We start from the raw sequence: 12,883 nt of genomic DNA, 5'->3' as shown, positions 1-12,883 counted from the left end.
TAAAATTTTAAAGTTTGACACTTGGCCCTTTATATTTAGTTTCTGGCTCTACCCTAATAATGATTATATATAGGAACATCAATTAAGAATATAATTTAGTGCATACTAGTAAATGTTGTTCAATACCCGGTTACTGAATTCGGAAAAAGTGCAATAATGTTAATTAGTATATTGATCTTGTTTCGAATTTGGATAAAAGAGCTTAATTCTGCCCTATTTTTGCGACAACGACAAAATATTTCTTAATCTATTCTACAAGGAGAACAATGTTAGTGTATTGGTTTTCAAGCACTACATGAAAAGAATTACAAAGCCATATTAAGTAGCACAAAAAAGTCTAAGTGAAATAATGCAAAAACAAATAATAAAGAAATTGCCACCTTGTTTATATCGGTAATCTATTGACATTATGTGGAAGATAAATTTGGTGTTCTAAATATATCTTATGTAACAAATATAGAAACGTGACAATTTTTCATATCTGTAATCACAAAATATCCTGTTAATGATTGTACACTACCAAAGATTTGAGGAGAGCTTAAGCCTCTTCAGGGCCCTAAAGAACTCCATCCCTAGATGCGTGGTTGCCTTGATGTGTCACAATTGAGCGTTTATGTCTAATTGTTTCGTAGACACAAAACACTGAGTCACTAACAATGTTTGCTTTGACTCTTGATCTATTGGTTTACTTCCAAACCCTTGACCTTTGAGTCCCATTTCTTCATTTTTCAGTCGTGAAACAAAACTACCCTAGTTTTGAATATAGCTGATTTGTTCATATTCATCGAAACATAATATTTGATATATATATGTATATTTTTTTTTTGGATTTGATTAATGACTACTTTAATTTTTTTTTTCCTTTCTTGACTGCCAAACTAAGAAAGAAGGAGGTGAATATCTAAAGATTTAAATATTTTTGTCAAAATTGGAAGTTTGGCACGGAACAAGTGCACAAGCTTATACTTCCGTGTACATGTGCTCCGGAGAAGAACAAACACGAAACAGATAGAGGAACTCCTATCCTTAATTTGAATTAGAGAATCGAGCTATTTAACCGGGTAGAGATATGAGAAAGGTTTTATTATGCCAAATACTATGTGTTTAGGCTAGTAATAATGCCTTTTAGTGTTGTATCTTAGTATAGAGTGGCTATGTAGAATTTACATAGATATAGAGACACTATATATATATATAGGGTTATTAAGCTATATAGCCACACGGATATAGTGGATTGAGATATAGCCCACCTTTAGTTAATTTCTTGTAAATAGCCAAGTAAACTGATTAACAGATTAATAAAAGACTTATTTAACACAGTCAAACATATATTTTAGGTAGTTAATAGGCTGCCACATATGCAAGTTGGCTATTTACAAAGTATTTACCAAAGGTTGGCTAATTTACAATTCCTATAGTTTAGGTGGCTTATGTAACCAATTTTTTGATATATATATATATATAGTTTTCTTAATTATAAGAGTAACATTTTTATTTCTATGGAAGCCTAAAATTTATTTCCATTACAAAGCCAACAAGTACCTCCTAATTTATATTTATATTTATATTTATATTCCTTTTATTTATCAGAATAGCTATGCTAGATTTACTCTTAGATGATAATTTTTTTTTGGAAAATTGTCTTTTTGAATTTTAATTTAGTGTGACATGCCTTCATGATCAGCAAATTCTTTTCCTAAATTTGAGTAATCCAAGTTCCTAATATTAGAGTTAGCTTTAAATTCATTCTTGCATAAGACGTGGTTTATATCGTGTTACTATGAACACCTCTTTCCAGTAGTGATTATATATAGCTTTAAATAAGAGATTACCAGGTATTTAATGAACTATTGTAGCTCATTAATATCCAATTATAATTTTGCGTATAGCTAATATAATATTAATCACTCTTAATATCAGAATATAATCTACCTTACATGATTGATTACCTGAAGAAATTTGAGTAATTACAAGTTAATTAAGTTTGTTGATCCCCTTTTCTGCGATGTATCCAGTATCGAGTACGAGAACGATACATTCTGCGCCAAGTTTCACTCGATATTTGACGGTTGGAGGAATTGCCAAGTCTGTGGAAAGGTTAATTAATTGATTAAAACTGCATATTCCGATCTTTGTTAAGTACAAATTTCCATGGCTCCGTAACCCTAAAAAAAGCATGTAATTTTATTTTATAAATACTTGTTTGTGCAGTTTATTCACTGTGGATGTAGAGTTTCACTTCACCTGTACGAGGCGCTAGATTTGGGGGGTGTTGGCTGCTTGAAATGTACAAGGCAAGCTATGCCTCTGGTGAGATATTAAAGATTATTGGGACAAATTGTTTTCAATTCCTTTATATATTACATAATTACAAAATGGTCTATAAATTGGAATAAGTTAATTAACTCTTGTAGATGTATGTATTTTTTTTAGGTTCCAATTAGTCCTTCTCTAATTTCATCCTCTGGGCTACCACTGAATCTGACGAAGCCCTCAGAAATTAATTACTTTGCTGATACAGATGAAATGGTATCTGGTAAGTGTAGCGATTTATTTTTTACTTTTTTGTTTTTTTTTTTTGTTTTGTTTTTGTTTAAAGGAGAGCAATAATTGTATTTTAAACAAATTAGTATCCATTACTGAAAAAAGAAATGTATAATTTTCAGGCCAAATGATCAAATCCAACATCATGTACATTTTTTTCTTGAATTTATAAATATCAAACTATATATATCAAGAGGAAGAAATTGGATCTTTAGGTAAATTAATTTGAATAATAGGAATTAGGGTTTTGCCAAACAAGTCAACCCTACGTTGGCCTGGTCGAGCAAACAAAACTATCCGATCATACGGAACATTTTACGAGTCCATCGTAGCGAAGAAAAGGAAATTATTGACTGATCTTTCTCTTCCCCGAAATGCCTTGCATATCGGGGCACATCTTAGATCGGCCGTTTCCTCTGATGAAGTAATGTATGGTCAGTGTTTTTTACAACTTAATCTAGTTGAATTAAAAAAAAAGTCTGTTAATTTTATTTATGCGTATAATTTTTTTAGTATAAGCCAAAGAGAACATTATTTATTTTCAATTTTTTTCTATTAAAAAATGCAAAGCTGAGTAACACGTACAGTGTTGATGTATTAATTTTCTTAATTACATAAAACTAAATATTGCATGAAATAAACTAAGGCAAGTGAACTGTTTTATAGGAACAAAGGTGTTGCCAAATAATCCGGTGTTCCCAAGCCAATCATTAAGCCTTCCTCGGTCCGGCGAACTAATCAAAACCGTTCGATCATCAGGAACTTCTTCTTCTCAAGTATTAATACTCAACAATAACCAAAGGAAAGAAAATGTGCCCTCTCTGGATAAAGGCAAAGTAAAATCTGGTTAGTGTATATGCATTTTAATCTAATTGAATTAAAACAAGGGTTCGTTAGGAAAATAGCCAATTTGAACGTTTAACATTGCTAAATAGCCAACGTTTGATAAATATTAGGTAAACAGCCATTTTCATGTATTTACAGACGTAAATCTTAGATAAATAACCACCTCCATATATTAGGTCACATAATTAGTTACGGCTATTTACCTAAGATCTACCAAACGTTGACTCTTTAACAATGTCAAACGTTTAAGTTGACTATTTTCTTAATTTTATGTTAAAACAAGGGTTCGGTGGTTATCTAACCATATGAAACATTAGAAATTTTGAAATAGCTAACGTTTCGTTAATTTTTTACAAATAGCAACGTAAATCTATTTACGCTATCAAAATAACAAAAAACGCAGAGTAAATTTCTAGTAACTATGGCTATTTACAAAACATTTACAAATTTTTTTGGCTATTTATAAAAAATTTACAAAACATTTGCTAAAATGCAAATACTTAAATTTATGTGGCTTATATTGCTAAATTTTTTGTTAAAACAATGTCCATTTTAGTTTTTCATTTAAATAATTCATTTTTTTTACAAAAAATTGGCTACGTAAGCCACCTAAACTAAAAGAATTGTAAATTAGCCAACCTTTGGTAAATACTTTGTAAATAGCCAACTTGCATACGTGGCAGCCCATTAACTATCTAAAATATATGTTTGGTTGTGTTAAATAAGGCTTTTATTAATCTGTTAATAAGTTTACTTGGCTATTTACAATAAATTAACCAAAGGTGGGCTATATCTCAATCCACTATATCCATGTGGCTATATAACTTAATAACCCTTTTTTTATCCCTCTCATAGCTGCATCTTAAAAAATAATGTATTAGCTTCAGCCAAAGAGAATAAAATTGTTCTTTCATTTTTCTTAAAGTAATAAATCCAATAAATATACACCTTCCATATTTTATTTTTCTTGGTTGCATATTGAAACTATATCTTGTGCAAGGAATTGAATCTAAGACAAATATATTGTTTTTCAGAAACAAAAGTGTTCCCAAATGATCCTGTGTCGCAAAACCTACCATTAAGCCTTTCTCGGCCAGTTAAAACTATCAAATCATCAGGAACTTCTTCTTCTGAAGTAGCACTACTCGCTCCGCAGGCACAAAGCCATAAGCAACTGAAAGAAAATGTGAATACAGACGAAGTTTTATCTGGTAAGTGTGATCTTAAGTTAATCTAGTTGTTAAAAAAAAAGTTTGTTAATTAATTTTAGAATGTTCATACAATCACTTTTTTTTTAATCTAAAATAGTCAAATCCAGTACACCTTTTATATTTATCATTCTTTCTTGGTTGTATAAAACTACATATATTGTGGAAGGAATTGATAGCCTAGAAAAATTAATTATTTTTTTGTAGAAACAAAGGCGTTGCCGAATAATCCAGTGCTGCCAAACCAAACATTAAGCCCTTCTCGGCCCGGTGAGCCAAACAAAACTGTCCATTCATCGGGAACAACTTCTGAGTCTATTGTAGCGGCAGAAAAGAAATCGTCATCGGATCATCTTTCCGATCAAGCAGCTTCACATACCGGGTCGGGTAATCGGTCAGTCATTTCTTCTGGATCACGGCCTCAAGAAGTAATTTGTCTGGAGGCAAAGCGCTACTATCAAATGAAGAGAAAAGGAAGCAATGTTCCTCTTATAGCACCTTTTGTAGGCAATGATAAACTCGGATTGGCGGCTAAGGAAGGGAGGAATAAAAGGACCTCCGCGTTTGTCCCATATACAAAGAAACTCCCCGATCAGAATCCGGTTAGTCTTGGTTCCAGTGATAAACCGGCTGAATCGATCCCGAGAAGTGGAAGCGGAGCCGATTCGACACATTTTGTCAACCAGACCACTCCAAATGAGCCATCTGAAAAACCCTCTTTGTCGAGTACTCTCAACGTTCATTCGGATCCGCCTGAATCGAAATCGCTTTCTTCGTCGAGTCTCGTTTGCGAGTCTAGCAAGATTGGAAAATCGGCTGAACCGATCACAACAGGAAGCACAGCCGAGACACATATTGTCGACCAAAAAACAGACATGCCTCCAAAGGAGTTTCCCAAACAACCATCTTTGTCAAATGCTGTCACTATTCCCATCTCTCGCGAGCCTAGCGAGATTGGAAAAACCCCAGCCAGATTAACCTCAAGTGAAAACGGAGCCGAGACACATTCTGTCAACCAAACCTCAAAATTTCCTCCCGAGGATTTTCCCAAACAAGCCTCTTCGTCAAGGTCTATTGCTAATTCGAGTTCTTCTGTATCAGAGAAACCAACTCTTTCGAGTGTTTTATATGGGGATCCGGGTCAACCCCGGCCTCCGGTGACTCGTCTGCCCGATAATCCTGGCGAGCTTAGAAAGACTGCGAAGAATACCCTCAGCCCTACCAAATCTGGGCCTAATAAGAAGGGAGAGCATAAAAGTAGTGCGAAAAACGTACTTATTCCCTCTGAAACAATGCCTATCCAAAAGACGCGTTCAGTGAACTCATTGATCGGAACATCGTCCCAAATGGTGGTCCTTTCGAAAAAATCAAGCAAGCGGAAAGGAAGCCAATTATCAGAAAAACGAGTCCCGAAAAAAGTTCGGAAACCATTGGAAACTCCGTTGGTGCGGTCCGGAAGCCCTAGCAACCCTATCTTGATTGATTCCTCCGCAAAAGCGTCTCAAGCAGTCTCGGTCGCTGATTCGTCTACAACAGCGGCTCAACTCTCTCCGGCGTCGAGAAATGCACTATCATCGATCCCTATGGTCGTATCGTCTGGTTTCTCAATCCATCAAATTCCGGAGCCGTATATCATCGCCACTAGATCACCTCCGTCTCAAGGCCCGGATCCCGTGGCCGAGTACGTCGAACGACACAATATTCCGGTGTCTTGTGAAGAGGTCGAGCCGGGAAAGCCATTTCTACGCCCTCTCTTCAAGAAGACTCTGAGCGTCAACGACGCCATGCTCAACGCCTCGCGTCTGATTCTTCCCAAAGATGGTATCGAGGTGAGTCCAAAAAAGGGTCCATTAGGTATATAATCATATTTACAGTTTTATATTGCTATATAGCCAATGTTTCGTAAATTTTAGGTAAATAGTCACGTCCATGTATTTACACGTGTAAATTGATGTAAATACCTTTTTTTAAAAATTTAAATGGAAGGGTAAATCAAGAATGACACGTCGTTTTTATGGCTATTTACCTAAGATTTATGAAACGTTGACAATATAACAATTCCAAACGTTTTAGTTGGCTAGTTACCTAATTTTAAAAAAAAAATCATGTTTTTCCAAATTTGAGAGAATAGTTTTTATTTTTTATTTTATTTTTTTCCCTTCCCCTAGACTACTATTTATCCGGAATATTACCATATATTTTCACCTTAATTAGTTTATTATTCCAAAAATTTAATTATTTTGCAGCTGTGTCCTTTTTATTGTTTTTTTTCCCAAGGGGGTACAGAGAGATTATATATATATATATATATATATATATATATATATATATATATATATCTTGAGTCTTGACAAACGAACTAACAAATGAATGTGGTGAAATTGAAATTAGCAGGCACTTTTACCGATAATTAAAGACGGGAAATCGATGAAGATAAATGTCGAGGACACATCCGGCGAGGAGTGGGAGTTTCGTTACACATATTGGAGGGATGGTAAGAACGTACTGTACGGACTTGAAGGGTTAAGAGGCTACAGCACCAAGATGAGATGGAAAGCTGGAGATTTGGGTATACCTAATTCTAAAATAATCATCATTTTTGTCAAAATTTTATTACTAGTTATTTCTTGGTTGATAAATTATTGTCAGGTTGATATAATTTGTGAAAATTGTCTCCAATGATTTATAGTTATTTACAATATAGATGAATGAATAAGATATGTTTATAAATTCAGTGACATTTCATAAGGTGGAGCCACAGGGAAAGATCATCATTGCAACTACCAAGGCCGAAAGTGATCCCGCTTAAGGTAAATCGCCGATCGTTAATTAATCGACATCTCTGAATTTTGATTTCTGAAATCAGATGTTAATTCATGAGATCTGGATTTTGTACAGGTATGGAATGAGGAGAGGGAAATAGTTAAAGATCGTAATTGTTGAGAAAATATGAAGGAGCTTGGAGGGTTGATTCTTTTCCCTGCGTCTTAGCTAGGTCAAATTGGAAGGGTTTTTATATTTTAATTTATTTTATTGGTACTATTTACTGTTTTTGCTCAAACTTGGTGCTTAATTATTCTGGTATTTTGGATTGGTTGGCCAAGTTCTATAACTTGGTTTTTATATTGAATTATTTGGATATTTTCTGAATCATATTCTCCTCATTTTCTCCCCTAATTTCTTCCTAATTTTACTAAAAAACTTCTAAGAATGATCAGTCTTAACTTATTTTATCAGACAGCCAGTTAGACTATTATATAACGTTTCTTCCGTTTTCAAAACACCGTGACTTTAAATCCTATACTTATATGTAGAAATGTTAAGAATCAAACTCTTCTTGTTACGAACAATATATAATGGACACTTAGCAATACACTAACTCGTACCCAATATACAAATACAATAACAGAATTGGGTATCAGATAATAACTACTAGGGTTGAAAATAGATCAATGTAAATGGGAGAGAAAGGGGTAAAATGCATTAATTATATAAATCTACATGTAATTATAGCTGCAGATATATCTAGGTATAACCCCATTTTTATATGGGTTTACTTGTTTAAAGTTCATTTCAGTAATCTGATTCAATAAAACAGCCAAAAGTTTTGAGCTCAAGTAGAAGTCTAACTTCTTTTTATTTTTTTTTTATTTTTTTTATTTTTTTATTTTTTACGAGCAAAGTGTGTTCTTAAATGAATGACGGTATATTAAAAAAAATACAAAAAATTAGGAAAATAGCCAACTTAAACGTTTGACATTGTTAAATAGCCAACGTTTGGTAAATTTTAAGTAAATAGCCACGTTCAGACGTAAATCTTATGTAAATGATCAACGTTTAGTATATGAAACTGGCTATTTACATAAGATTTACGTCTGAAATTGGCTATTTACTTAAAATTTACCAAACGTTGACTAATTAACAATGTCAAAGGTTTAAATTGACTATTTTCCTAATAGACCCTTAAAAATATAGTACTTATGATAAGTAGGTCTTTTTACTAACGTTAATACATTCGTCTCATCACAATTTCGGCGTTGGTATCGCACATTTATTTGAAAACAGTTGAATGGATTATGGATTTATTTAGATTTAATCAAAAGAGATAATACATCTATTTCATATATAAAAGACTTACAGTGGTAGTTGGACTCATATCCAAAATTATTCTTCCATAATTGTGAAATCTCTAAAGGTAGTTTTGACTCTAGATCACAAATAAATACACCTAGATCGCATGGGATCTTAACTCACAAAAAGTGGAGCTACTTATCCCTACTATTTCTCTTTCGAAATCTGAGAATTCGTTTATGGCATTAAAATTACAAGATCTAGATCAAGATGAAGAATTTTTTACAACAAATAAAAATATATAACCCACAATATACCCCCCTATAAAATCATCTCACTGGTATCATCTCAAAAAATGTAATTTAAATTCTATCATTTATATAAGATCAATATATTTATCACATTATGAGAAAATCACTTAACCCTACCATCTTTCTTGCAATCCAAGTTTTCTTTTTTGCCGTGAATGGAATGAAGCACTCAGATCGTGGCTTCAGCATCAAGCTCATCCACCACGAGTCGTCGGAATCACCTCTCTACGATCCAGACCTCACCGAGACACAGCGGACCAAGAATCTCATCCTCCAATCAAAAGCTCGATCTATGCACCTTCCTAGATACAAGCACCACCGTCACGACCCTAATCCGAACACAACACAGGTATTCGACACCAAAGCACTAAGCTCTAAGATAGAACACCTAGTGAACTCGGTTTTCATGGCGGAAGTTGGTATCGGCACGTTCGGATCATCGACCATTCCCTACTTTCTCCACATGGACACCGGAAGCAGCCTGATATGGACTCAGTGCGAAGGTTGTCGCTCCTCAGGCCATAATTGCTTCCACCAGAATCAGGCAATTTTCCCCGACTCCCGGTCCCAATCTTACCACAAATTACCTTGCGGACGACACCCCCTTTGCTTCCCCGGGCAGTGCTTGGGAAACTTTTGTAGTTACAAGATCGAATATTATGACAATGCATCCACACAGGGTTTTCTGGCTTCGGAGACTTTTGCTTTTCGCGACTCGGCTTCTTCGTCAGTAGAGGTGAGCATTTTATCCAGTTGGTTAAGTTACATTTTATCCGGTTAAAATTAACCGAGTGGCTAATTTTAACGGTTAGGTTTGGCTAAAATTAACCAAGCGGTTAATTTTAACCGATTATTCTATGGTTAACCAACCATCTCAAAAATACAAATAAATGTTAAACAAAACAATAAATTATTTTTAGAAAACCACGGTTAACCGGTTAAACCTTTAACCGTTTTACACAGTTAATGATTAACTACTAACCGTCTAACACAGTTAATGGTTTAACAAGTTAACCGTCTAACACGATTACTGGTTTAATCGCTTAACTATTTTATTCACCCCTAGCTGTCAGGATGGGAAACTGTTCACGGGATCGTCTTCGGCTGCGGTTTTGACCAGCACAACATGCGTTACGGGTCCTCAGGAAAAGTCGCTGGGTTGATGGGCCTAGGATGGGGCCCTCGTTCACTCTTGGCCCAATTAAGGCACCGAGCCCAACTCCGCTTCTCGTACTGCCTCATCTTGGCCCGTTCCAATGCCTCCGCCACGAGCTCATATCTTAGGTTCGGCTCGGATATTCGTTTCTCTCCCGCGAGGATGAGAACCACGGAATTGGTCCAAGTCAGCTTGTTCGAGGCCTATTCCGTTAACCTAGTGGACATCAGTGTCGCGGACCGCAGGCTCTGGATCCCTGCACAGTACTTCTCTAGAAGGGCTCGCTTGGACCGCCTGACCGGCGTGGTCATCGACTCCGGATCGACTTACTCTCTGATTGTCCAGCCGGCTTACCAGATTCTCGAGGAAGCCATGATTCGGCACTTGACATTGACGATCCCAGGGCTGACCAGGATTCACATGCCGGACTTCTTCAACTTGTGCTTCTGGAGGCCGAGATCGGAGATCGCTCAAGGGTTCAACGGTCTTCCGAGCTTGAAGTTCCATTTCAGAGGCGGTGTCGAGATGGTGGTCCAGCCGGAGGGGGTTTTCTATGTGGACGGCGATCGAAGAAATGTGTTTTGTATGGCACTGATTCCTTCAAACTACGACGCTGCAGGCGGCGGCTTGACAATCATTGGGGCTTATCAGCAGACAAATCACCGTTTCATTTTTGATGCTGGTCTAAGGAGGTTGAGTTTCGGACCTGAAAATTGTGCGAGAAATGGATGACTTCTTAATTTGTGTTCTAGGACTTGTTATATTAGGATAAATTAATAAGATGCGTTGAATAAATAAATAAATAAATGAGATCGCGTGATTATACTGAAAGTTTTATCTTCTGCCTTTCTTGGGGAATAACAGAAAGTAGAGAGAGAGAAGAGAGAAAGAGAGAGACGAGATTTGGGAATCTGTTTGACTGTTTGACTAACTGACTACCAATCATTCGTTGGTGATATAAATACAATTCTTGCAAACTCATCTCAGCCGTGCGTGTCTAACAAACTTATTCGAACGGCTGAGATTGAATGCTGACATGTACATACGAGTATTATCTAATACCTCCTCTCAAGCTAAGCACGGGTAAAAAGATTGAGCTTTGAAGTTAACTTTGAAAACTGAGGAAAGTTGAGAGGTTTGGTAAAAATGTCTGCAACATTATCTGCAGAAGGCACATGTCGAATTTCCACTGTTTTTGATGCTATCCTTTCTCTGATGAAGTGCACATCGACTTCTATGTGTTTTGTTCGTGCATGAAAAACAGAGTTCGATGCCAGAGCCGCTGCACCAGCATTATCGCACCAAATTACAACTGGTCTTGGTTCCAGTTGAAAACCAAGCTCATGGAATAGGGACTTTAACCAGACGATCTCACATGAAGTGATTGCTAGCGCTCTGTACTCTGATTCAGTAGAGCTCCGAGATACAACTTCTTGCTTCTTAGCTGACCATGAAATTAGATTTGATCCCAGATACACACAAATACCACTCGTAGATCTTCTATCATCCATATTGCCAGCATAATCTGCATCTGCATAGGCTGTGAGAGTCAGTGAGCTTGCTGGAGTGAATTGAAGACCCTGCTGTGACGTGCCAGCCAAGTAACGGAGCAAACGTTTACAAGCAGTCCAGTGCTTGATCGTGGGAGCTTGTAGGTATTGACTGAGTCTGTTTACTGTATAGGCAATGTCTGGTCTGGTCATGGTGAGATACTGAAGAGATCCGACTGTACTCCGATATAAAGAGACATGCTCAAAAGGATTACTATCCAGTTTGCTGATCTTGGTGCTGGGACACATGGGAGTTGAAACTGGCTTGGAATCCAACATGTTAGTCTTTTGCAGAAGATCTCTCAAGTATTTCCTCTGAGTGAGTTTGAGGCCATGGTCATCTCTGGTGGCTTCAAATCCAAGAAAATAGCTTATGGATCCAAGAGTCTTCAGTTTGAAGGAATTGTCCAAGTCTGAGATGGCTTTGGTGATGAGTGCTGGGTTATTTCCTGTTACCAGTATATCATCAACATATACTAGTAAGAAGAGACAATCTTGATCCCTCTTGTAGATGAATAAGGAGCTGTCTGAAGTAGAGTTTGTGAATCCCCACGTGATGAGTGCTGAACTTAGCTGATCATACCAGGCCCTCGGAGCCTGTTTCAATCCATACAGTGCCTTGTGGAGATGACATACATGTGTTGGTCTTGTTGGGTCTTCAAATCCTTCAGGTTGATAGGTGTATACTTCTTCCTTAAGTACCCCATTTAGGAATGCGTTGTTGATGTCTATTTGCTGAATATCCCATTTGAAAGTCACTGCCAGTGCAAAGATAACCTTGATAGTTGATGGCTTCACCACTGGACTGAACGTCTCAGAAAAATCAATTCCTGGAGTTTGTTCAAAACCCCTGGCTACTAGACGAGCCTTGAGCTTTGTTTAGTGACCCATCAGAATTTTGCTTGACTTTAAAAATCCACCTGTTAGATACAATTGTAGCTGCTCTCTCTGCTGGTACAAGGGACCATGTTTTATTATCCTGCAATGCATCAATTTCAGCTTTCATAGCAGATTTCCATCTGGGGTTAGATAAAGCATCACAGACAGATAATGGTTCACTCTCTATAGTACACTCAGATGATTCAGCTGAGAAAACCCTTGATTTAGTTATACCTGCTTTTGATCTTGTGACCATTTGATGACTATTTGATGGTACAGAAGGTTCATTTTGTGGTCTCATGGGTAAAACAATCTGTA

The 12,883-nt window shown here is 36.4% G+C and overlaps 1 protein-coding gene across 1 annotated transcript; it reads left to right on the top strand.

Annotated features, from left to right (window-relative positions):
• The first annotated feature begins 9,140 nt into the window (after nucleotides 1-9,140).
• On the top strand, nucleotides 9,141-10,868 carry LOC149398268 (aspartic proteinase nepenthesin-1-like). Its single transcript, XM_089614538.1, has 2 exons — nucleotides 9,141-9,716; nucleotides 10,047-10,868. The coding sequence occupies exons 1-2, from the start codon at nucleotides 9,141-9,143 to the stop codon at nucleotides 10,866-10,868; spliced, it is 1,398 nt and encodes a 465-aa protein (XP_089470664.1).
• Nucleotides 10,869-12,883: the final 2,015 nt, after the last annotated feature.

Source organism: Urtica dioica, chromosome 5, assembly GCF_054948205.1.
Source record: "Urtica dioica subsp. dioica isolate 48M chromosome 5, U.dioica_male_clone48M_v1_H2, whole genome shotgun sequence".
Lineage (NCBI taxonomy): Eukaryota > Viridiplantae > Streptophyta > Magnoliopsida > Rosales > Urticaceae > Urtica > Urtica dioica.
This window is presented reverse-complemented; position numbering and strand designations above follow the sequence as displayed.

What these genes read in the sequence shown, in the direction of transcription:
- LOC149398268 (XM_089614538.1), top strand. Translation starts at nt 9,141, where the DNA reads ATGAAGCACTCAGATCGTGGCTTCAGCATCAAGCTCATCCACCACGAG. An exon ending in CGGCTTCTTCGTCAGTAGAG is followed by an intron (nt 9,717 to 10,046) that starts GTGAGCATTTTA and finishes ATTCACCCCTAG; the next exon opens with CTGTCAGGATGGGAAACTGT.